The sequence below is a fragment of the Plutella xylostella genome, chromosome 20, assembly GCF_932276165.1.
Source record: "Plutella xylostella chromosome 20, ilPluXylo3.1, whole genome shotgun sequence".
Classification (NCBI taxonomy): Eukaryota; Metazoa; Arthropoda; class Insecta; order Lepidoptera; family Plutellidae; genus Plutella; species Plutella xylostella.
The window spans coordinates 1,616,078-1,642,960 of record NC_064000.1 but is presented as its reverse complement, the minus strand read 5'-3'; the positions used below and the strand labels follow the sequence as shown (position 1 = coordinate 1,642,960).

At 38.3% G+C, this 26,883-nt stretch overlaps 2 protein-coding genes and 2 long non-coding RNA genes across 5 annotated transcripts; 2 read left to right on the top strand and 2 right to left on the bottom strand.

The window, feature by feature from the left end:
• Window positions 1-238: 238 nt before the first annotated feature.
• Window positions 239-10,061, top strand: LOC105391229 (myrosinase 1). The gene is made up of 11 exons (XM_048628061.1): window positions 239-270; window positions 1,212-1,312; window positions 2,361-2,508; window positions 3,987-4,153; window positions 4,450-4,710; window positions 5,227-5,315; window positions 5,633-5,773; window positions 6,196-6,372; window positions 9,088-9,240; window positions 9,434-9,525; window positions 9,814-10,061. The coding sequence occupies exons 1-11, from the start codon at window positions 239-241 to the stop codon at window positions 9,899-9,901; spliced, it is 1,449 nt and encodes a 482-aa protein (XP_048484018.1). The 3' UTR covers window positions 9,902-10,061.
• A 1,645-nt stretch (window positions 10,062-11,706) lies between these two features.
• Window positions 11,707-13,633, top strand: LOC125490093. Of its 2 annotated transcripts, none has more exons than XR_007267433.1 (3): window positions 11,707-11,845; window positions 12,865-12,986; window positions 13,521-13,633. It is a non-coding gene; the product is annotated as an uncharacterized LOC125490093 (long non-coding RNA). The 2 variants fall into 2 exon arrangements; XR_007267434.1 differs by having other exon boundaries at window positions 12,865-13,121.
• Window positions 12,192-13,954, bottom strand: LOC125490091. The gene is made up of 4 exons (XR_007267430.1): window positions 13,813-13,954; window positions 13,343-13,476; window positions 12,852-12,911; window positions 12,192-12,509 (listed from the first exon to the last, which is right to left on the bottom strand). It is a non-coding gene; the product is annotated as an uncharacterized LOC125490091 (long non-coding RNA).
• An 8,147-nt stretch (window positions 13,955-22,101) lies between these two features.
• Window positions 22,102-22,749, bottom strand: LOC125490049. Its single transcript, XM_048628060.1, has one exon. It carries the CDS (start codon window positions 22,747-22,749, stop codon window positions 22,102-22,104), a length of 648 nt encoding a protein of 215 aa, XP_048484017.1.
• Window positions 22,750-26,883: the final 4,134 nt, after the last annotated feature.

Genomic DNA, 26,883 nt, shown 5'->3' with positions numbered 1-26,883 from the left:
CAATCAAACAGGAGATTAAACCAGTTGCCTGCGACATATCTAAGGATGTTTGTTACTTTCATGGAAAATCAGCTAGAGTTTTTTATTAAATTTGGCATGCTTGACTCGTAGGCTGAACCTTTTAAGATGCGGGAAATTTATAATGATAATCCGTTTCATTATCACTTCTCAAGGCGACTGTACCTAATCTTAATTTACATAGATCTCAGATTAAGATCAAATCTAATCATTCTGCGAAATGCTGACTCGCAGCGTGCTCGTATTAGCAAGGTGTGTTTGTTATGGTGTCGTTCATTAAATTGTCCTTTTAAATGCTAGCGACCATCTATCGGTATTGTACGTATCGGACAAACGGATTTTCATAAATGTATCTAGAAGCAGCTTCGACAAAGCCGATGAAGTGGACGCACTTGTGTGAATTTATACACAAAGAATAATGCATTCAATGCTTCCGTTGCGTACGATGGCGAAAGGTAGACGCTTACCTTTAACCACCAGCCGAAAAAGGCTATAAGTTTGCGTCGAGCTTATCACGTGGTAATGAAATAATAAGAAGAGCCGATTATAATTTAAGTTTGATCGAGAGATGACTGAAAACTATATGTGTCCTTAAATTATGTTACTTACATCGAAATCGGTTCAGCTGTTGTGGCATGGCAACATGTAAACCAACTTTGTGGGAAGTTGTTTAGAACAACAGGTAGGTGTTAAGGTAAACATAAGATTATTTTGATATGAATTCGTATCGATCATGTAACATTTTAACCGGCTAATCTAACATAACATTAACTAAGTACCTACATCGTAGAACAAAAGTTGTTCAGAATGTCACAAAACTATTTTTTTTTTGTTTTCTGCTGGTTAAGTACCTATGGGCCGGTTCGTAAGGACCCGGTTTTATAATTGGCAGCGGTATTATTTACTTATCTTATTCATGTTGCTTATCATTTACTAGATTGATCACACTTATTGAGTTGATCATGATCATTGTAATTACCTATAAGGAAGTCAGTAGTCAGTAGTATTAGCAGTAGTATGTAGTGATTATTAAATTTATTATTAGGTAGTTGCGTATATAATATAAAGTCGTAGTGGCGTTACGGATAAGGCCTCGTCCTCTCACTAAATTTTTAACGTCCAAAGCATCAAAAGCAGTACCTACATGATCACAGGCGACTATAAACTATAGACTGTTCTCCCCATCTTCTCAGTGTGTTGTCGTCAGCATGGGGCGAGCTGGCGTTCCCCCCCGGGTTCAGGTGGGGCGCCGCCACCGCCGCCTACCAGGTCGAGGGCGCATGGAACCAGAGTGGTAAGGATATAATTTTTTTTAATATAATATTAAATTGGTACTTACCTACTATTTATCACAATCCTACAATGTTTGTTTATTTCCATTTACTTAATTTAAATCGAGTATCGAGACGGTATCCTCGGCCCAGCACTCGTTGCGTGTTTTGAAACTATACAAGGCCAGAACGCAGAGGTTGGGACTGCTCGCGTATATTTTCAAATTAAAATAGTACCATGATTTACTTGAAAGTATACAAGGCCGTTACGCACTAATCGCGTATATTTTCAAGTAAGTTGGGCCAAAATTATGGCTTGAAAATATACTGTAGCAGTTACCACTGCGTACTAATCGTGTATATTTTCAAGCGCCAAGCAGCAATGCGAGCACTTGAAACTATACGTGATTAGTTACAAGGTAGTTATTTTGAAATGTTGCTCTCTCTTTCTTTCGTGCGAAATAGTAATAAGTCTATTGCTTTCTAAATATTGCATCATCATTCCGCACTTGGCATTGTTTTCGTAACGTGTTTTTTGTTTAAATCGTACAGTTAAAAAGTAAATTGATTTAAATTAAACTGTAGAACTGTTGTAATTAGTAAAAATGATCTCAGAAGAGGGTGTGGAACAATTCATAAAAGACAATTACGGTGAATTCAAAACTTGATGAAAAATATGTCTGTAACAGGTCTCTAGGGTAATACCTACTACACTCACGAGCAATGAATAAGTCCAAGTAGCAAAAAGTCAACACCAAATTTTTTTAAACATTTAATTAAGAATTTGATCAAAATTTACGTTTTTAGTTGTTTATAATAATAGCGCTGTTAAATGTACTTTAATATTGCCGACGGCGTCATTAAGCTAGTCTTTTCCGTTCAGGAGCTATCGTCACTGGAACTTTTTCATTGCTCGTGAGTGTAGTAGGTATTACTCTTAATTCATATAAATAATAAGATATTAGTATTGTTACTTGCAAGTATGATTGCTATAAATATTGCTAGCCGTTCATTGGCCGAGCATCAGCCGAGGATACTGTCTAGCCACTCTGACGTTCTCTCATGTCCCAGACAAGTCCCCAAGCGTGTGGGACCACTTCATCCACTCAACCCCTGACCTGGTGGCGGACCGCTCCACCGGGGACGTGGCCGCAGACTCCTACCACCTGTGGAGACGAGACGTGGAGATGCTGGAGGAGCTGGGGCTGCAGTTTTACAGGTTAAAGCCGAGTTTAACGGTAGTATGTTCGGCTAAGTCCGGTGGTAGAAAAACAGAGCGATCCAAATGTACCTACTCCGATAGAGCACTAGACTCTACTTTTTTCAATGGGCGAAGCAGATAAAGTTATATGCAGATATAGTTATGTAGGTAGTGAATAACAACTTTGACCAAGATTATGTTGTCAGTAAGTATATTGAATCTCTCTCTCTCTCTCTCTCAGCCTTCTGTAGTCCACTGTTGGACATAGGCCTCTCCTAACGATCGCCACCCCAAACGGTCACCCGCCATCTGCATCCAGCGGCTTCCCGCTACCTTCCGCAGATCATCAGACCAACGGGTTGGGGGGGGCGACCGACACGCCGTTTGCCGACACGGGGTCTCCACTCCAGAACCTTTCTACTCCAGCGGTCGTCGGCTCTGCGGGCTACGTGGCCAGCCCATTGCCACTTCAGCGTGCTAATCCTTTTGGCTATGTCGGTAACTTTAGTTCTCCTGCGGATTTCTTCATTACGAATCCTATCTCGCAGGGACACGCCTAACATAGCCCTTTCCATAGCACGCTGAGCAACTCTGAGCTTGTGGATAAGCCCTTTGGTGAAGCACCACGTCTCGGCTCCGTAAGTCATCACTGGCAACACGCACTGATTGAAAACTTTTGTTTTCAGACACTGAGGTATGTTTTCAGTGAAGATGTGTCGTAATTTCCCGAACGCTGCCCATCCGAGTTGGATTCTACGAGCTACCTCTTTATCGAAGTTGGATTTACCTAATCGGATCACTTGTCCTAGGTAGGGATACTGATCGACAACTTCGATGGTGACACCTCCTACAGTTACGGGCGATGATGAAACATGTTCGTTCGACATGACCTTTGTCTTGTCCATGTTCATTTTCAGCCCAACTTGTTTAGAGGCATCATTGAGGTCTGTGAGCATTTCGCCTAACTCCTCCAGCGTTTCCGCCATAATCACTATGTCATCAGCAAATCGTAGATGAGAGATATATTCGCCATTGACGTTAATGCCCAGTCTTTTCCACTCTACAAGCTTAAAAACATCTTCCAGTGCACAGGTGAACAGTTTCGGAGAAATAACATCTCCCTGTCTCACGCCCCTTTGCAACTGGATCGGTTTTGTGCTATGTTCGTGTAATCGAACTGACATTGTGGCAGCATTGTACATACATCTCAACACCTCGATATAGCGATAGTCTATATGGCACCGCTGAAGGGATTGAAGCATCGCCCAGAGCTCAATAGAATCAAAGGCTTTCTCATAGTCCACAAACGCTAGACATAAAGGTAGATTATACTCCTCGGTCTTCTGTATAGTATATTGAATGCCACGCGCAATTATCTTGAAACCCACGTGTCTGAAGTTAATTACAAAATGAGAGTTACCTATAATAATGGATTAATGTAAGTTGATGAACTAGGAATATTCTCTGCATTACCACTTTCTCCTTCCTGCTTCCAGATTCTCCATATCCTGGACGCGTCTGGTACCGAATGGATTCGCCAACGTGATCAGCGAGGACGGCCGGCGGTACTACGACGACCTCATCAACGGCCTATTGGAGAGCGGAATAGAACCCATCCCCACCATCTACCATTGGGACATACCGCAACGGTTGCAGGATTTGGGTAGGTTCTCATCAAAATCATAGTATTTTCTTCGGGTACCGAAGTTAATCATACAGTCATCATCCATTAATAGCTATGGACCTTCACCAAAGAGCCTTTCTCATGCAACTACTATCGCTCACCTAAAGTTCTAAAGACTAAAGTAGTAGTAAAGTCTAAAGCCCAAAGCCAAAATACAGTCGAACCGAGAGGATTCCTCTCATTTTTATAAAGTCTACTATACTATCTTGATTGGTACATCAATAATTGCCTACCCTCAATATCGAAAGAGTAGTCTTAAACATTTCATATTCCAGGTGGCTGGACCAACCCACTCGTATCAGATTGGTTTGCGGAGTACGCCAGAGTGGTATTTTCCATCTACGCAAACCGAGTCAAGTACTGGGTGACCATCAACGAGCCGTCAGTGTTCTGTGAGTTTGGATACGGAGCTGGTATGATAGCCCCAGGGATCAAAGACCAGGATATCGGCAAGTACATGTGTGTCAAGAATGTGCTGATGGCCCATGGGAAGGCGTATAGGGTTTATGAGAGAGAGTTTAAGGGAAAATATTCTGGTAAGTAACTAATTTGTTGTACCTACTTAACTAATCGTTGATTTCATCCTAACTAATATTATAAATGCGAAAGTAACTGTGTCTGTCCGTCTGTCTCTCTGTCTGATACTCTTTCACGCCAAATTTACTGAACGGATTTGAATGAAATTTGGTATACATACGGTCTAGACCCTAAGAAAGAACATAGGCTACTTTTTATCCCGGAATTCCCACGGGAAAACTTTTTAAGGCGAAGCGAAGCGCGCGGGAACAGCTAGTATTTTATATTACTTGATATTGTAAGCTGTGGTTACCTGTACTATCCTTTTAAGCTGTGGTTACCTATAAGTGGATGGTCACTTGGCCTGAAACATCTATTGTTAAATTAATTAAGCAGTTTTTCTAATGTTATGTGTACCATCTGTTGGTGATCCTTAAATAAATAAATAAGCATTTTTTTACTCTAGACTATTGAAATGTTATGCTAGAAGAAGTTGCCATAATTTCCAAGACAATTTAAACATTTTTACTTTTTAGGAAAACTATCGATGGCTAATCACTTTATGTGGTATGAAGCTGAGACGGAGAAAGATTTGGAAGTAGCCGAACTAATAAGGCAGTTTCAGGTAACTAAGTTCTGTTTAACTACCTACTTATAAATAAATTAAAGATATCATAAGAGTAAATTTTAATACTTACCTGATATGGAGAATCTTGATATACCTACTCCTACTATAGCATAGATATATTAGCCGCCGCCGCCTTACCTGCATTCCATAAATCGCTTCTACAGCTTTTCAAAGTGGCTAACTTCGGAGCACAGCAAGACAATCATTTTTAACTCTCAAATATAGACGATGTACTTACTTATTGATCATTACTTATTAAATAATTACAGGAACAAAGTAGTACTACTACCTACTAAGGGGTTATTTATTTCCAGTACGGCCTGTACTGCCACGCCATATACTCCCAGGAGGGCGGCTGGCCAGCGGCGGTGGAGCAGCAAATCGCCGACAACAGCTACAGAGAGGGCTACAGTTTCTCCAGGCTACCGGGGTTCACGCAAGAAGAGAAGGAATTGGTCAGAGGTAGATGCCTATGCGACAATAAAAACATCACCTATTTGAGGAGACCAATAGCATTCATCAAGTTCTTAACCAACACATTGGATGATTTCTCTGCTGGACAAAGATACTTCTCCTAAGAAGCATACCTCACCCTACGTTCAGAGTTCAGACCTGTACCTACTTGCGTTAATTCCCCCATTGCTCAACGGGTCTTGATTATTACGATGTGTAATATTGATATGATACTGATGCATGATGTCGATTCTGAAGACAGAAATTCTAATTTTAGAGCTGTCAATACCTTAATTTCTTTAATGAGAATTCGATTCTATGAGTGTCCTCGTAAATGACATTTTCAGCTAGCAAAATGTATAGTTAGCAGCGTTAAAAATAGAATTTCTGCCATCAGAATAGGTACCATTGGTATGTACCATAGTTGTTTCCAGGTACCTTCGACTACATGGCAGTGAACCACTACAGCAGCAGGACAGTCCGCAAGCAGCCGTCAGCGGAACACATTCCTGCTTCCAACCAGTTCACGGCGAATGCTGAGTTTAACGCCACCTATGAGGGCAAGGAGGACTGGCCTAAAGGAAACTCCTTTTGGTTCTTGGTAAGCCTTTAATAACTTATACCTTCCCGAAAGTTTTACTAACTACTGATCACAGGTCACAGGTCTTTCTCTAGGAGCGCCACAGCATTTTTCCACGCTATTCCTTATCCAACCACCACTGGTGTAATCAGTTCGTGAGAATGCACTCGGGGACTCCCTAGAACACCCAGATTACCTAGATTCTGTAAGAAATTCCACTTGAAAACACTTAACTAATGAAGTTTTATATAAACTTAGAGTCTATAGCTGATCGGCCCCATCATGTTATGTTAGCGTCATAACAGCAATTACTTAACTGAATTTAAGAATAGAATATTATAGCTGTTCTCTGTTCCTCTCTATCAGAATCAGAATCAGAATCAGAATCAGAATTTATTAATAAAAAAGAAATTACAACACCAATTACAGTGGTCTCCACACTAGGCTAAATGCCTGTATAGTGGTGACCCGCGGAAGATATTATCAAAAACGATTTACATAGCGTGTAGGTTACATTTAGTATTCTGTTTTTAAACTAATTAATAGTAATATTATATAAAAGCAATTTTGACTTAAAATTAAGATGTTTTAAACTAGTAATAGGAACATAGAGTTTATAATTTAATTTAACTTAAAAAATGTGATGCATGTTGTGTAGTTGTGTAGTGGGTGTGTTTGAGTTCATGTGAGAGTGTGTGGTTGTGTGTATATGAGTGTGTGTGTGTGTATGAGTGTGTGGGTATGTGTATATGAGTGTGTGTGTGTGTGTGTATGTGTTTATGGGAGAAGACACTATGAACTATGAGGAAGTTTCGAGGAGAGATTCTGTTGTTTCATAGTCAAGTGTAAAGAGGTACTTTTTTAGGTTTATCTGTGCCTCTTTAATAGTGCAGCCAATAAATGGGCACACTTTTATGAGCTTGTTAAGCAAGAAGGGTTGCAGAAAAGTTGAAAAACGTTGGGCAAAAGTGGTTCTGCATGAAGGGACAGCTAGGCGGATAACACGTTTATTCAGGATTTCAGAAAGGGTAGGGAGCGACAGCAGGTGTTTGTATGCTGCAGTTGCAGACTTTGCAATGAAGAGCTGCCGAACAGTTAGCACCTCGAAGTCCCGGAAAAGATCGAAAGTTGGGTGTTGAAAGTGTTTTTTAAGGAGCACTTTTAGAACACAACGTTGTGCCCTCTCTAATTTCAAAAGATGTGTCTTGGCGGCGCCACCCCAGCATGAAACACAGTACCCTATGATTGACTCACAGAGAGCCGTGTACACCAGTTTATGAATGGTTGTGTCACTTAGATCTCTGATCTGTTTCATGATGTATATCAATTTTCTGCATCTGCCAACCACTCCCGATATATGCGCGTTAAAGTTGAGGTTCTGGTCAAGGATGACACCTAAGTACCTGAGAGACTGAGCTCGTTCAATATTGTCCGTGCAAGAACATTGGTGAAAGTCGGTAGGGGAAGAGCAAGTATGTAACCTAATGCTTTGAAGTGTTTCATCTGGAGCTGATGCCTTCGTTTTGTGAAAACAGATAAACTTTGTTTTGGTAGGGTTTAATGTTAGAAGGTTGTTCTTAAGCCATGCTCCTATATCAGCCATTCCCAATTCTGCTTTGGCTAAGACGCTTTGCCAGGTAAAATCGTTGAAGATTAAGGCTGTGTCATCGGCATAGCAAAACACCCTGCATTCTAGATCTGCGTTAAGTGACTGGTCGATGTCATTAAGATAGGCTATAAAGAGCGTTGGTCCTAGAATGCTGCCCTGCGGCACTCCAAAGGTAATTTCACTGGGGTCACTACAGCGTTCTCCTATTCTTGTTAGTTGTGTCCGGTTCGTCAGGTAGCTGGAAAACCACTGTAGGGCGACACCTCTGACTCCCAATCTAAACAGTTTCTCTTGGAGAAGTGGTATCGACACGGTGTCAAAAGCTTTGGCGAGATCTAAGAAAACGCCAATAGAGCATTTTCCAGTGTCGAGGTTGGCTGTAACAGATTGTAAAAGTCCGGACACCGCGTCTTCAGTGGATTTCCCATTTCTAAACCCAAATTGATGAGGGGAGAGTAACTTTTTAGCCTCTAGGTATTCCGTCAGTCTCTTGTTAGCAATTTTTTCCAAGAGTTTTGAAAAGGCATTTAAAAGTGATATGGGTCGATAGCTGTTTGCAGATGTTTTATCACCAGATTTATATATTGGAGAAACCAGGGCTGTTTTCCAACATCTAGGGAAAACCCCTGAAGACAAACTTAGATTAAAAACGTGTGTAAGAGGTGTTAATAGGGAGTGAAGGTTCTGTTTTAAAATATGGTTTTTTATTCCATCAATACCTGGAGCGCTGTCATTTTTAAGTTGCCTTATGAGAGTTGCTACTTCCATATGGTCAGTAGGTTGCATAAAAAAGCTGTCTTTTGTTAGTGGGACGTTTACTTCTGTGACTAGCTGCTCTTGAGTTTTGTTCAGTTGAAGCAATGTCTTTTGTGCCAGATTTGGCCCAACAGAGACGAAGAAATTATTACAGTTATTGAGAGAGGCTTGGCTGGGTTGTGAGGATGACAGTAACTCAGTAGCGGTTACGCTATTCTTTTTTGACGGTTGGTCGCACAAAGTTTTTATAGTTTTCCACAGACTTTTGGGGTTATTTTTGTTTTCTTGCATTTGCTGGTCAAAATAAGCTTTTTTTAACTTCCTAGTGAGAGAGTTACAGAAGTTGCGATACCTGGTATAAGTATCACCAGATAAACCCGGCCGGCCTGCGTGACCTGCTGGTGTGGCTGCGGACAGAGTACGGAGACCTCGAGTACCTCATCACAGAGAACGGGTACTCTGACGTCACCACCAAGATCAATGACGATGATAGGGTCGACTATCATAGGGAGTATTTGAAACAGGTTACAACTTCAGCTAATTCATACATCTTATGGGCGACGGTGTCATACAGTATAGGTTTGCTTTGTTATGGTTTGTTTGCATGGTATTTTTAATGTCAGTAAGTATATAGTATGTTCTGCCACCTTACCACCATTGCTGGTAATTACTCATCATCAATTAAACATTATATCTACCCTTTTATGTTGCCAACAGGTTCTTTTGGCCATAAAGCAAAACGGAGTGAATGTGACCGGCTACACCGCGTGGTCTCTGATGGACGACTTCGAGTGGGTGGAGGGATACACGTAAATAAATATACATACCTACAGAATAATAATATACTTAGAAGTATCATACTATTGTACTTACCTACTACTTTACAAACCCTATAACCCGACATTTTTTGAAAACATGAAAATGCATCAGGGAAATTGTTCGCTGCCCACTATCGTTTTAGTATGCCGAGTGTTTACAGTCTGCCAACATTTTGCTCACTGTACGTTCTTACCTCCATCATTTTCAGCGTACGGACGAATCATTTACCTACTGGGGACACAGCTTAGACCCGGTCGTTAAAAAGGCTTTACTTTCAGTCTCGGCTTCGGCCTCTACCACGTAGACTTCAGCCGGGCGGAGCGCCACCGCCGTGAACATAGCAGCAGAAGCAAATTTTTTGTATGAGTGAATTTGTTTTCATGATCATGAAGAAATAAGAAAAAGTAGCAAAATTCTGTTATCACTACATGCTAGGGGATGCTGCAATGAACCTATATACATATTACACATTTAACAGTGTGCTCGAAATTAGTCAAAATTATTAATTATAAGGACACTCAATACGGCCAAATATTATTCATGATTATGAAGAAATAAGAAAAAGTAGCAAAATTCTGTTATCACTACATGCTAGGGGATGCTGCAATTAACTTATTAACTACTATTACACCATTCAGAGTGCTCCGGCAGATTAATTACATTACAAGTTAATGTCACTCATTAAAAAAAAAATTACAACTAAATCTACCCACATGAGTGTGTAAATAACGGATATACGATGGTAAATACATTATAAATCTATATATGTCATCTTTGTGTTTGCTCAATTGACTTCAAAATAATCAATCAAAGAGAAAGCGCCTGAATACATTGTACAGCAAATTGCGCAAAGAAGCCGTAAATTTATCGTGGTGTAATTAATCTCTCGGAGCACGTTGGTAAATGTGATATATGTCTATAAGTTCATTGAAATATTCTCTAGCATCTAGTGCTAACAGAATTTGGGTAGATTTGCTTGTTCTTCAAAATCATGAAAAAATTGTCGCTCATATTTGCGGTTATGTCGCTATATAATGTAATTAATCTCTCGGAGCACGTTAGTAAATGTGTTGTATGTCTATAAGTTCATTGAAGTATTCTCTAGCATGTAGTGCTAACAGTATCCCGCCACAATGGGTTATTTCTTCATAATCATGAAAAAATAGTCGCCCATATAGGAAAATATTATGTTATGTTAATCAAGTGAAAACTTGATAAGAACTAAATCTACCACTCATCGAGTGTATGTAATGGATAGACGATGGTATATAGATCGTAGCAATAACTACTTTATGTACGTATATGGTCAAGGGACTTCAAAATAATGAAAAGTGTAAGCATCTGAAATATGTATTAAGTAAGTTGTCGGCTAGGGAATAAAGTGAAGGAATTTTTCACTTAAACAATTATCAGCACCTCAGCCCAGTTGGTTACAGCCTCGAACTAGATCCCTGTGGTCTGTGGATCGAATCTAACTAAAGCAACTAAAGATCTTTTTTCTTTTTTTTATTTTAATGATGGTTACTTTTAAAAATACATACAGTAATGAATGTAACCAGTTATATTACAGACTTATTTTGGGTTCTTAATATGTAGGTAAATAAAAGATGCCAAGACAAATTTATTTTATTTTAAGTATACAAATCCACATTAGAAACTACATCAACACAATCATGTTAAATTATTTTATATTGTTATAAGTAGGTATGATTAAAATCACAATGATATTTCTAAATTTATTATTTATCAATCAGAATATGGATACAAGTAACAGTTAAAATCGATAGCTTGAATTATACCATAGCTCTTTTAAGTAAGAGCATACTTTATTAAATAAAACAGAATAAAATGTGATCTACTAATAAACCTAAACTTAAATAGAACCTATAAATATTAAAATAACTAACTCATTGTTACTACTACTCGACAACAGGTGTCGCTATTATTACCGCTACTCGGCAACAGATGGCGCCATGTGTCCAAAGAGTTAAAATAAATACAGCTGTTTTCATTTTTATAAACATACGTATTCTTTAGGGTTTTAATTTCTGTCTTGTTAAATATTCTGCTAATTCAATTATTAAACTACAATATTGGAAATAATTAGTGCGCATGGCATTAATGAAGGTCAATGCGCATAGTCAAAACATTGCGCATTCGCATTCGAGTCGATCGACCTGCGAACGGAACGGAACTGTCAGTGCTAACAAGAGCCTCTTCGTTTCGTTGTGCTGTTTTTGGTGCTGAGTGTTTGTAAAAAGTTACTAGCTTTTGGTTTTGTTTTGGTGCTTGTGTACAATAGAATTACAGGTAAGTCAATACAAAACTTAATAGATAATATCCAATTTTTACATAGCATTGATAAGATCTTTGTAATTTCCCCCGGTTTAATTTTTGAGAAATGCCACATCAGTTTCGGCTATTGTGGTTATAAACAGTCATTCCCTTTCTTATATGACTGTCTCTGAATATGTAGGACTTGAGATATGTGTAGGAATTTGTTTACCTACGTTGTAAATGCTCCATCAATTCTGACTGTCCCTTTTAATTCCGTGCCTTATCATTAGCAAGCAATTTGTTCACCAACTATAAATACAGGCTACTCCCACTATTGTACCCATAGGTAGAAATACATTATAACAATAACATGCAATGATAAAAGATAGATAAATTATTTTTCATTATTACTTGCCTTATCTGGTAACCTGTATGATATATTTTGTTGATTATGTTTCTACCATTTCTTTTGGGATAGGTGTTGGTTTGTTTTATTTAACATGCTCTCGGTTTTATTTTCTAGTAACTGTTAAAATAAAACTTAGAGCTAAAAAGTTTTCTGGTAGTGATTCTAGGATTTTTAAAAAGTTGCCTATCCAGGTTGTCTGTTGATCAAAATCCATTTAGTAGTTTTGTCGTCACATTCGCTGGGTACTTCGACATGTCGATGTTGCATCGTCATCTTCACCCAGGTGATCTGTTGGCAAGAAACGATACATTAATAAATAGGCGTGCCAAATAAATAACATTGCTGTGTGAACTAAAAACTATAAAAGTTTCAGTTTTCTCGCATACAAAGTGGCGCCTCTAGCGGAAACTATCATGAAACTTTTTTTGACAGATAATCTATGCAGGTGACAGAAGAAAACAAAAAAATTTTCGTTTACGTAAATTGCAAAACCCGTACTAGAGGCCCTGATACAGGATGTGCTGCACCATGATTTTATTTATTTGGCTTTCCTATGCATTATGCTGGTCTTCAGTTTCAATATCATTTAAATGACTTTATTGTTTTAAAATAATGTATTTCTACACTTACCTTCTCATTATAGAGGCATGGCCCGGGGGCAGCGGCGGTATTCCCGAAAAAATAGGAAAGCTGAAATTTAGAAGAAAAAAAATATTAAATAAAGATATAAGAAGAGATGTAAGAAGGCAAGCTGACAATGGGATGGTATGTCTGCAAAGCCAATCATAAAGAACCAAATAAACTGCTTATGGGCTTATGGTTATATTAAACCGATTGCATGTATCTATATACTCTAAGCATGTATCATATTTGTTTTCTCAGCCTCACACTTTAACTCAGGTAAGTTCTGAAGCACATTTACTGATTCTACACTATGTTTGAATTCAGTTTCATGAAATTGATTATTCAGTAGACTGTGAGGATCTACACCTCTTGACAGACAGTCAGCTGGATTTAATTCAGTAGGAATATAGTTCCCTTTTTCAGGTACCTGCTCACATTCCCAGAACATATCTATTTTCCTATTTAAAGACTCTGTTGAGACAGCCTCAGATACTGACTTGCAAAAGTTACTTGGTAGTGATGAACATCCCTCGCTGTTCAATGGTGCAGTGCCAGCAACAATGTAGCCGAACTGAGTGTTATGTAGAAACAGCTGACCTGGTATCACTGGCAGTCTCTCACGCAGTAGGATCTGAAACATGATGTCACATCCAAGTAAAATATCTATATTTCTAGGTTCGCTGAAGCATCGGCAAGCTGAATGTGAGATGGTATGTTGATGTCCTGTACATTGACACGGAAATGAGGCATTGAAGATGTTATGTTGGGGACAATGCATGATAGAACAGTGAGTTTATAATCACTGTTGGCTGACTGGATAGCAAATCCAAAGTTTGAAATGTGATGAATTGATGATTAGAGATGAGAAAGCGTTTAAACTGAATAATGGTTAATTGATAAAGGATAATATGAAATATTATAATCATTATATCAAGATTTATAGTCATCAACAAAAACTAGGAAATACCTGGATCCTCCAATCTCCATTGGCCCACAGACATCGGCATGTTTATTACATCCAGGGGTCCACTGCTCCTTGCACCGTTGTGACCAAATGGCAGACGAGACTGCTTTCCTTCACAGAATACAGGCATAATAATAAGGCATTAGTTTTCTTCACTTGCTGCCAAGTCTGCCAACTGATGATCTGCTTCGCCGCCATCTTGCCGCTATGATGGCATTTTTATGGCAATCTGTCGGGTGTGCCAACAATTTCTGCCAGTATCATGTAATGACATTGCATGTGTATTTATTTATATTGTAAATATTGATACCCCTGTTCTTGAAAACTTTACGAAATGTTATATTTAAGCTGTGAATTTTATTCTTAGCAGTGCTGCAAACCTTATATTGTTGACTGTGCTACTCTCTGCTCAAAAAAGCACTTCCTAGCTCGGTACTATTGTAGTTTACTGCAAGATCTATCAACTTTGTCGTCACTACGTCATAATGTACTCTGTAACTACGTCACCCGTAATGGTGATTCCCGAATTTTCTATTACCATTATCATAGGGAAGTATTTTTTGGCAAACCCGCTAGTATTAGGCATCCAATCCACTCGTCATCCACTTTAAAACCTGTTCCAGACAATTTCTACGCCGCGCCGTTTCCATTATTAGATTAGCGTCACATAACTAATTCATAATTAATAAATAAGGTTGTCTGGTAGAGATTGCTATAAGCAATAAGGCCGCCTTTTTAATCTGTTTTTATTTTTAAGTTTAATTTTGTATGTTGATCTATTTTGGTGCAAATAAAGAGTATTGTATTGTATTGTATAATTCGTCATTGACTCGCTGGTGTCCAGACGAATTGATTTCAGGTTTCGCAATAAAGTTATTCTTCGAGAGAATCCGGAATCGTCGAACATAGTTCTCGACATCAGAACCATTAGGGCCGATGTAAAATTTTTGCGAAAATCACTTTTTTAAAGATCCTTCTTTCTTTTAGTCTAACACACGTATCTCTATCTCTTTTTGTTCAAAACTTCATTTTCCTAAAAGTGGTCGCATATCCACAGTACACTGGAACCATACGGACTTTTTATAATTTCAGACGTTATGGCTGTACAAATATGAAAATAATGTTATTTTATATACGGTCGGTTGTAAACAACAGTTCAAAAATACCTGCAAATAGTTCGTCCCATATCAATAACGTACCCTTTTGTCCAACTAAATATTACTTATATGCGGTCAAATTTTCACGTCAGACCTTATGGTTCGAAACACATTCAGTTAAGTTCATACAACCCCGAACGGCCCTCAGAGTCAGGTTCTGCTGTAGCTGGAGCTTCTTGCAGTTGGTCATCGAGCATAGTGCGTACCACGCCGGAGCAGCGTAGGTAATACGGAAACGCATGTATGTTTTAAAGATCCTCAGCTTCTTGCGCAGGGGGAGTCGGGAAGCCAACATGGGACAGAGCATAGCCCGTGCGGCCTTCGCCTAGTAGACTGAGTTGACCGCTTGCACACTCATGGTGAGCGTGCGCTCGATCGCCACCCCCAGGTACTTGACTGAGACGAAATGACTTCGGAGTTGCAGCTTCTTAGCCAGGTGCGGCGGACAACATCTCGGTGCCCACGTTGCCCACCACTTTTCCAGCCATTCCGGCAGGTGATCCAGTTTTGATACGGCCAGGTTTTCGCCGCCTTCTTGTTTTCCGAGTTTCGCATTAAAGTCTCCCATCACCACCGTGAAATTAGTAGTGAACTTACGCAGGGCAGACGATACGTCTTCATACGCAAGTTCGACCTCATCATCGGTGTGCTTAGATGTGGGTGCGTAAACCTGTATGACCTTCATTGAGTATCGTTTAGATATTCTCAGGATGAGGTACGCAACCCGTGTCGACACACTTCCGATTTCAACGATGTTGTTGACGAGGGACTTGTTGACGATGAACCCGACACCCCCCTGGGACAGTTGGTCGCCCTCCCGGTGGTACAGCACGTTTCCGGACTGGAGAATTTCCGTATCCTCTCCCTCTCGTCGGACTTCGGATAACCCTATAATGTCCCATTTTAATTTGCTGATTACCTCTTCCAGCTCCTCTATCTTCACGTCTTCCCTCAGTGTCCGTGCGTTATATGTTGCCAGGTGCAAGGGTCGGTTGGGCTGGTAGCCGACTCTCTGCCGGAGATTCTTCGCACCCCCTGCCCCGCCGTTACCGTAACCGCTACCGGAGTCCGGGATAGCGGGGCTGCCGGAGACTGGGGGCCGGGGCTTTGTTTGTTCCATCATAAGGAGGTGTGTTTGCCATAATCACCGCGCTTGGCAGGCGTGTTGGTGATTCTCCTTTTTTACGGCGGGAGATCGCCGCCTCTGCTAGGAGAGGAGGTCGGGTCGATTTACCGCCGCCCGACATTCGGCGTTGTCACTCGTTAGCACCACCCAGGGGACACGTGTAGGGTAACTAGGGTTTGTACCTACGGACGTGAGCGACAAGCCCCCCTATGTAGACATACACAAGCCAAAATTCAACTTGAATACTATTTTCCCCGAACCATACAGTCTGTGGTTATAATACGCATTTTTTAAAGTTAATTTTATTTTCTTGACCAAAAGGTCCGATGTTAACAAAAGCCTTGCCTTTTAGTCTAAAATCTATACAGCCGTAAAGTCTTTTATTGACGTGAGCCTCTAAGTTACTATTTATATTTATAGTCGAAAAATGGGGCTGATATCCATACTCAAAGATACAAAACTAGATTTTTTCGCTAATATTGCATAAATATTGTCTTCAAATGAAACGATTTTGTATTTTCATTAACTAGCCGAGCGAAATAATGTAGGTATTTCGACTCCAAAACAAACATCTTTGTTTGTTTTAACGGTGGTAAAAGTTTATTTTGGCTCTACTGAAAAGTTTCAAAAATGGACATCGGCCCTCTTGGTTCTGATGTCAAGAGTTTGTAGTTTCTTCCACAAATCCTTCCCTTCGTACTCGTAGCACTTTTGATGTGGATATACAATGACGGGTCGATCATTAAAATTAACTTGGCGTTGGTGTAGGTATAGGTACAATGTACAATGGGGGTCGCTAAACATATCACTTTGGACTTATTTCGTTCGTTAAATAAATAGATCACCAATCGCATCACAAGATTTCTTATATATTATATACCTATGAATATGGTCACTACAAGCTTATGTTGAGTTAAGGTTTTTTCATTACTTAAAATAGGAGAACCCTTTAGTAGGTAGAAACAGAAAAAAGAAACCGACTTTTTTACGTTTGGGAGACTTGGCATTTTTTACAAGTTAGGTATGTTTTTGTTTTGATGGCATTATGCTTTGTCCCGCTCATACTCTGTGGCCGTCTCTTTTTAACTCGGTTACCGCGCTATCGTTGTGTAAGTGAGCCTGACTATGTGTGCGTGGGCTGCGTGGCTATCGCGCACCGCCGCCGCCGCCGCCACCACCGCGCCGCGCCGCCGCGCAGACAATGTATTTTGCCGAAATACCTACCTACCTACTTTGTAGTTGGTCTGAGCTTCCTACCTATTTGATGTCGAGAAATTTGACAGTAAGAGAGTGAAAAGTAATATATGTTTGATTTTGTTTTAATTATAATATGACCTACGTAAGTACCGAAGTTCAGCAATTTCGTGAAAAAATATTCAGCTCATCCCTACTTTCAATAGTACTCACATACCTACCTACCTGTAAATTAATAGGTTCCTTCATTAACATACCTACTTAACTAGAATAGAACCGTAAGTATTTATTTTAAAGTAGGTACATCAGCATGGTCATTATGTATGTCGTTGATAACTCTTTTCACCGTAAGCAGACTGTCAAAAAGCAAATTTTGATACTATTCGCATTATGTAAGTCCGGTTGGTTGCCAATAATGACGTCATCATGGGTATAGACTTCAATCCCCACCGGCCGCCATCTTGTTAAAATTATATATATTATGCGAATATTTCATCGAAACCCGAGATTGGTATTTTGTATTGGATAGTTGGAATCATAAGTACAAATTTGGGTGGCCCAACTGTCTTGTCTTGGGCAACTAGTAAACAGTAGCTTTTAAATAAAGAATTAAATTGCTCATATTATGTCCAAATGTGAATTTTATGAGACTAAACCCAGAATTCATAAGTATATAGTGGCTCGTGCATTCGTAATGTGAAATTTGAAACGATTTTCTCCTAGCTTAGCGCGAGACTATTATTATTCTAAGGGAATTTTCTATGAAAATTATGAACATAATAAAACTTTTTTCTATTTAGGTAATGCATTCATATGTGAATTTGAAATTAATATAGGTAAGTAGTTAGTTAATTATGCACTTATGTGGTACTTCATAAAAATATGTATATCTCGGTAGTCTCGGTACCCAAGTGCATCATGGAATCTATCATCATTCATCATAATATTCATAGTCCATAGCTGGATTTATGTCTCCTTATAGGAGCGGAATAAAATGTTGTCCTTCATCTTCCTTTAGGTACCGGTCACCTACCTATATGTCGGAAATCCAGCTAGTCTACGTGATCAAGACAACTACTTATATGTTTTTAGATAATTTAGTTTACATGTAAGTACTTGCTATACAGTGAAGGTAATATCTATGGACAACATTTCAAAAAACCTAAGCGGCTATAAATCGAAAACCATTTCGAGATTTAGCTTTAAAGGCCACAAAAAAAATATTTTTGAATTTTTAGGATATATCATTTTGGAGAAATTCATAAAATAGTCTAAAAGTGCTGATGATGTCATTCATTAGGTGCGATGCATTTTGTTGCTCAAAGCCTATATAGATGAAAAAAAAAAATAACTGTCACTTTCATTTTTAATTGACGTTGACGTTTTATCGTGACGTTTTGTTGTTTATTTGGGTCATTTTCATAAATTCTGTTCTGACACTTTTAGACTTTTTTTTATTATTGATCATATAAAATGGTTAGTACGCATTAAGAGATGACCCGCTATACAGGGTGACTGTTAAGTCGATGTATTCCTTTAAATGGGTTATAGACGGAGGCATTTCCAGTCGATTAAACCCCATAATGCACTATCCGAAAGTTAACCATTTCTGAGTTATTTAAGTTTTAAGTTTTTTTTAGGTTTTTGCCGAAATTTATGTTTAAAAGCAAAATATTTAAAAAATTTACCATTCTTTTAATACTTTTTTGATTGTTTTGCATCGATGACACCTTAACCAACTAACTATAATCATTAAATGCGGAATATTCAACTTAATTTAGACACAGTGCTTCAAAATAGTTGAAACATTAAGAAAATGTTAAGAAAGGTGAAAACAAAAATGCTAAATTAAAAAAGAATTTTATCTGAAAAATTTTCAGGCACTACAGCTTAAAAACATAGTTAATTTATAAGCTTTAAAATGACATATTCAAATCTAAAATCGATTAAGGTATTTCCAAGATATAGCCAAAAACAACTGCATAGGCGGACAAATCTCAGTAGGGAAACGAACAAGATTTGTTCCAGTTTTAAGGTAAAATGTCTTATAACTGGACTTTGTAGAGCTCTGAACCTTTTACTAATTATTGTTCTCCGATAACACGGATCCTCAAAAGCACAGATCGACGACAATGTTGCTTCACCGAAATAATGGTTGTCCGATAACTCGTTAGCCGAAAGTATTATTCAGTAATGTTTGGTAAAACAAATTAATTCTTCACAACCCGGTTCCCCAAAGCTACTGTTTGACGACGGTTAATTCGCCGAAAACATGATTTTCCAGTAGCACTGACCGATAATGATTGTTTTAACTTCACCGTGTTCAAACACTGTGCCAAATGTTTTAGCTGAAAAGTTTCACCGAATAGTAGGTATTATAGGAGATGTCATTTTTCGGTTAAACAATTTCACATGCTGTGCTGTCGAAAAAGCATTCTATCGTTACCTTAATCGACTTTAGATTTGAATATGTCATTTTAAAGCTTATAAATTGAATATGTTTTTAAGCTGTAGTGCCTGAAAAATTTTCAGATAAAATTCTTTTTTAATTTAGCATTTTTGTTTTCACCTTTCGCTACATTTTCTTAATGTTTCAACTATTTTGAAGCACTTTGTCCTAATTAAGTTGAATATTCCGCATTTAATGATTATAATTAGTTGGCTAAGGTGTCACCAATGCAAAACAATAAAAAAAGTATTAAAAAAATGGTTAGTTTTTTTAAATATTTTGCTTTTAAACATACATTTTGGCAAAAACCTAAAAAAACTTAAAACTTAAATAACTCAGAAATGGTTGACTTTCGGATAATGCATTATGGGGTTCAATCGACTGGAAATGCCTTCGTCTATAACCCATTTGAAGGAATACATTGAGTTACCAATCACCCTGTATAATAAATGTCCCAGAGCATGCCCCGGCCTACATAGCTGAAAAATTTTGGGGTATATTATATTTATTTTAAAATAGTAATATATTATGAATTCAATTATGCTTGACTTTAATGCTTAGTAAAAATATTATTTCATGATAAGTATTTTTTTATCATCAGAAATATCAATGTCACACTTTTTTGTCATTTGAAAATGACCCATTTGTTGGTTGGCACGTAAACAAAGTTTATGTCACTTGTCAGTTGTCAGTGTCATTAATGTTTTTTTTTCGAGACTAAGGCAAAGGACTAAAATCGAAATTGAGCCTAAAATGCCTACGTCACTTCCGGTTTTAAAATAATAAAGTTTTAAGTTAAATATAACATGGAAAAATAAATGTACATGAAAAATAAAAAAATACAGGTCCTCTAATTTTTAACAAACTTTCCGAATAGCTAATAAAAATATAGGGTAAAAAATGAAATGTTGTCCATTGAAATAAAATAATAACACAATTATTGATTGTGTGTTATACTTATTTATCAATTCATTATGACTGACAAGATATTTATCAACTATCTACCTACACACAAAATCAACACATCCGCAGTGAATTAACTATGATCAACACATAACTGTCAGCGGTCAACATTTATTATTTTCAACATTTATTCGCCATTTCTAACTAAATAATGCGGCAAATTAAAAAGCCCTAATGTCAGTACTTGTAGTTTGAAGTGAAATGAAGTTGTCATTTAGTCGGTTAACCAAATCACAGAATATTTTCATAAAAATTTTTCAACCTCTAGTCTAGTGTATCGATAAATCTCATACCTATTATTCGTTTAGTGATCATGACCGAGATAGCCGATGCCAAAAAATGGTTAGAAACCCATCATAGATTTATACGGTTAGTAATCGCGAATCTTTGACACCCGAGTTACATAATGGCCCGGCTGTTGCCTATTATTCGTTTAGTGATCATGACCGAGTTAGCCGATACCAAAAGACGGTTAGAAATCCATCATAGATTTATACGGCAAGTATTCGAGAATAGTTGACACCCGAGTTAGATAATGTGGGTGCAGGCATAGGCACGTTGAAATGAAATCTCATCATAAAAATTGCCATGCGTAAAAAATCAATATCTACCATTAATTTAATCGCATTTTATGATTATAAAAGCAGTTCTTTACGAATCATTGGGTTTTATTTTTATTGATAAATAGGTACGAGAATTTTATCGATATTATAATAAATAAATGAAAATTTCAATAAACCAATTTATTCCAACAACTTATTTTGTGGGATTTAAAATCGATATTAATCTTATCAAGTATCGAGGAACGACTTTTTTATTCAACGTTGAAGAAAAAAACCATGTATGTGTGTAAGTCTTGTCACTTTTGACAGTTACTATTTTCTTTTTTCTGTTGAAAACTTTAGCCGAAACTGTCTGAACTGTTTGAACTGAAAAAGTCTCAAGAAGTTTCTTTTAAGTATCCAAAGTAAGAAAAATGTTGAGGATAAGTTGGGTCCATAAAGTGACGAACGAAGAAGTTCTGCGACGCGTCGGAAGATCCCGAGAACTCACCTTGACCATAAAACTGAAGAAGACAAGCTATCTTGGACATGTGCTCAGACACGATCGATACAGACTTCTTCAGGTCATTGTGATGGGCAAGGTAGAGGGGAAAAGACGTGTGGGCAGAAGGAGAAAGTCGTGGCTCCGTAACGTAAGAGAATGGACGGGAGTGGCCAGCGTAGAACAGCTGATGCGCTTGGCGAAGAATAGAGAGGAGTATGCAGAGCTGACTGCCAACCTCCAGTAGTGGAGAGGCACTAAAAGAAGAAGAAGATCCAAAGTAAGTATCAATATACCTAGATGGTTTGAATATAAAGATTGCAATCATCATCATCATCATCAGGTCCTGGGATCCCTAATCAGGGACATAGGGCTCGAAGTGTAGATTTCCACTTTGACCGGTCCTGTGCCACGCCTTCGACTTCGTGCCAGCTCATGCCGAGGGCGGCTGCCTCCTGCACGACAGTGCGACGCCACGTGGTTTTTGGCCGTCCCCTCTTTCGCTTGCCAGATGCAGCCCACTTTGTCAGGGCGATTTTGGGTGGATGGTCTTCGGATCTCCGCAGCGTATGGCCAATCCAACTCCACTTCTTAAGCCGGATTTCCGAGTCAATTCTCCTCTGGTTGGTCAGTCTCCATAACTCCGTATTCGAGATGGTTCGCGGCCAGAATACCTTTAGTATCTGTCTAAGGCATTTGTTGACAAACACTTGTAGCCTTCTTGTTAGGTCATCTCTTACGAACCACGTTTCGCAACCATATAAGAGTACTGACTTGACGTTTGACTCGAAAATCCGAACTTTAGTGCGGCGAGCGATGACGGAGGAGTCCCAGACGGGCTTGAGCTGCGCAAAGGCTGACCGGGCCTTGTTGATGCGGGCGTCGATGTCGGCTTCGGTTCCGCCGTGTGGGTCCACGACGCTGCCGAGGTACGTGAATTTGTTCACTCTCTCCACGGCCTCCCCGTTTACATGCACGGCGCAATCATCCGACGTGTTGAGACGCATCTCTTTAGTTTTGGAGCAGTTTATGCGTAGTCCATCCTTTTCTGCTTCTCTGGCGAGGTCGTCAATTTTGGACTGCAGGTGTTGGCGTTTAGTCGATAGCAGACAAAGATCGTCTGCAAAGTCGATGTCATTTTGCAATACTCAGAAGGTATTGTACCTAATATGAAATTTATTTACTTATGTCGAATTGATTTAGAATTACTACTGACAAAGCTATTTATGGCATTATACACAAGGCACATAACCTATTTCTCTACCGCGAGCCGCACGCACCCACCCATTCACACGCTGATTTGTCCGCGGACTTGTCGCCAGCGACAAATCCGCTGGATTGGTACGCCCGTGAATGGGAGCCTTTAGAAAGTTGTTAAAGCGGGCTGCTTTCTATGACTATTAATGATAGGGTAATAATTTGGTGCTACCCTTTTAATTACAGGGTGCTTCCCCTTGGTGACGAAGATGCCGCACCGCCACTGTGACAAATAGTGCTTTGCCCGACGGAATTGAAATTATGTGTAAGTGTGTATAATTATTAATGAATAAAAGTGTTATAGGCACTGGATAGATATAAGCCTTAGTATAGATAACAAAAAACTTTATTCATTTTTGCCTTATTCAGATTCTACTGAGAATGAAAAGAGCTGCAGCCCTACTCCCACTCCAGTCAAAAAAAGGGCGCCATGAGTATTAAAAATACAAATTATACATACCCTCTATGAGGGGCCTATGTCCAGCAGTGGATGAATATTGGCTGATGATGATGATACATACCCCTATACGCACTCACGCCTTGTACTAATGTACTCCCTTGCGGGGTAGGCAGAGGTGCATTGCTGCACCCACTTTTCGCCAGAGTGTTATGTTAGTCCCAATGTAATAGGGGGCGGGCCTATTGCCATGTAACGGGCACATCCAAGACCCGAGAACAAATATCTGTGTTTAAACAAATATCTGCCCCAGCCGGGAATCGAACCCGGGACCATCGGCTCAGTAGTCAGGTCACTAACCACTACGCCATTCGGTCGTCTGCCCTATATTCATAGAAATTAAAAAGTACATTATAGAATACCTATATAGTTACATCCATTAAACATCTTTCAAAATTTCAGGAACTCCCAGCGCAGAGGCTGAAGCCAAAGGAGCCATGATGGTTTTGCAGCGCGAGCAGATACAATGCGATAGCAAGAAGGCGGACACCATGGAAATGGTAGCTGCAGCAAGAAATACACAAACTGCTGTAAATTAGGCCCACAATGCCAGATGAATGGCATTCATAGAAGCAGGACTTGAGTTGTGGAAAAATGTAGATAGTATTCCTAATCGTAATTCATTAATGAATCCTACTTAATATAACAAAAACATGTCTTTAAATGCATCAACATGGTACCTAAGTTATATACTTTTTTCTAGGCTCTTGAGAAAAAGGAGGAATAGTTCTAAATATGTAATAACTTGATTGTTACTGAATGATTATGAGAATACTCAAAGACTTATATGGGAAATAAGGCTTTTATCATTAATATTATTAGTTTTATTAAAGCTTTGTTGTTTTCCAAGATGATTTAGTCAGCAGTGGATATCTGACTTTAGAAAACATATACTTAGGTAATTTGGTTATTCTAGGAAAGAGACTTAAATAAACAAACTGTGATTAATTTGTTGTTTAAATAAATATAAAGTGAATGTGTATAAAATGTGTTTAATTTAACAACTTACAATTTGAGGGATGTTGAAGGAATGTGCAAGTATATGTTTGCTTTCGATTCATCATGCAATACACCCTTATATGTATCTCTGACTACACTTAGGGTGGGTTGCACGTCAACTCAAATCCCTTGAAGATTGGTCTCTCTCGTCTCTCGTCTCTCGTCTCGTCGTAACGCCATCTGTTGGTCAGTAGCGTGCAACAACACTCATCGCAATAAAATAAAAATAATTTAATATGCTGATGTAGTTTCTAATGTGGATTTGAACAATATAAATACATTTTGTCTCGGTAACTTTTATTTACATACACTGATAAATAAAATTATTTTAACTAGCTACTGGATCAATATATAATACTTAAATGTAATTATTATTTCAAAGTAAGTTGTCATTCGGTATAGTTGATTTATGATGTTTATTGATACACTTAGTAGTTCATAGCATCATGATGCGTCATCAATTCATAATCAAATACGTAGGTTAGGCCTAATGCTAATTAGGGTAACGTAACGTACCTAGGGACATTTTGGACTACCCCAACTTTGAATAAAGCTATCGCAGCGTACAACTAAGATATTAATGTGAAATTTTCTTTATTCGGTAGGATATATAATCTATTATCACTAGTATTTGTGCTAAAGCTTTAGTGTGGCCAGATTTTATTAAATTAAGATAAAAGTAAAAAGGCTTGTTTTGACCCAAGGTACGTTACACGTTTGTACCTTGGGACACTGTTTCCTATAGCTTTGTACTATGGAAAATGCAAACTTCTAAATAACGCCTTATATCTCTGTTCTTATTGATTTACTGCATCTCTCTTCTGTCTAGTTTCACTCTGGCACTAATAAGAACAGAGATATAAGGCGTTATTTAGATGTTTGCATTTTCCATAGTACAAAGCCATAGGAAACAGTGTCCCAAGGTACAAATTTAATCGTGTCCCAAAGTACAAAAAAGCAATATTTAACCAAAATTTAAATATCATTATTTTTAATTAATAGGAATCTTTCAGATAATTGCCATGCCATAAAATTAAATAACTGAAAAGTTATACGTGACATCCATGTCTTTATTTTGAGCATGCCTCAATGAGATAAAGCAACACAAAAAACTATACAAAAGCTACTTTTGACTCCAAAAAACTTCATATTGTCTTCAACACACACTCGATGCTGGTATGATCACGAGACTCACTAGTTTTACCAAGCGAGTAAAATACTATACTTAGGGTAGAATTTTAATGTGTTTGTTTAGCCGGTTTTTTAAATATAATCAATGTCCCGAGGTACAAGCGTCCCAAGGTACGTTACGTTACCCTATCATTGCGTCTGCGTCATTTTACACATAATATGTATTAAAGAGTACAAGATAGTTAATTAAAATGTATATAGATGGCGCTTTTATGAGATGTGTCACCCATAAGTTATACTTAATATATAATTATGTTTGTACACACCCAGCTTGCTGATTTTTATTCTTATCAAGGTTTAACTTTATTTACAAAACATAATATTTTCCTATCTGCACCCATTAGCAAAATTAAATTTAATGTTGAGCAGTTTAACATGTCGAACATCCATCAAAAACATTAAACGTTAAATCCCAAAACACTGCACACTATCAAAATAAAATAAAAGAAGAAAAACGCTTTACACTATCAAAATAAATAAAATACAAAAAGAAAAACGCTTCACACTAATAACATAAAACAAAAGAAAGTTCCGCGGTGTGTCGCGAACCAACGACTGTTAAGTACAAACGTATAGATCTCTTAACCAACTAGACCACGGTACTGATAATTGATTCAGTGAAAAACTCCTTCACATTCTTTCCTAGCCTGACTATTTTTCAGTTACTTACAATTTAATTCATTATTTTGAAGTCCCTTGACCATGTACGTATGTAAAGTAGTTATTGCTACGATCTATATACCATCGTCTATCCATTACATACACTCGGTGAGTGGTAGATTTAGTTCTTATCAAGTTTTAACTTGATTAACATAAAATTTTCCTATATGGGCGACTATTTTTTCATAATTATTAAGAAAAATACCAATTCTACACGATACGCTTAGCACTACATGATAGAGGACACTGCAATGAACTTATGGGCATACAAAACATTTAACAGCGTGCTCCCGGAGATTAATTACATTACAATTACTTCGGCGTTATTAAAATCGCTGCCAGCCAGCAGCGATTTTGGATGACATGACGTCATCGTCACACACCCGCGCCTTAGGACATGCAGCTAGCAGTTTAGCAAAACTGGTAACTGCTGCTAGCTGCACTTTATAAGGCGCACGCCACGCCGTAAAGTAATTGTGACGTAATTAATCTCCCGGAGCACGTTGGTAAATGTGATGTATGTCTATAAGTTCATTGATATATTCTCTAGCATGTAGTGCTAACAGAATTCTGCTAC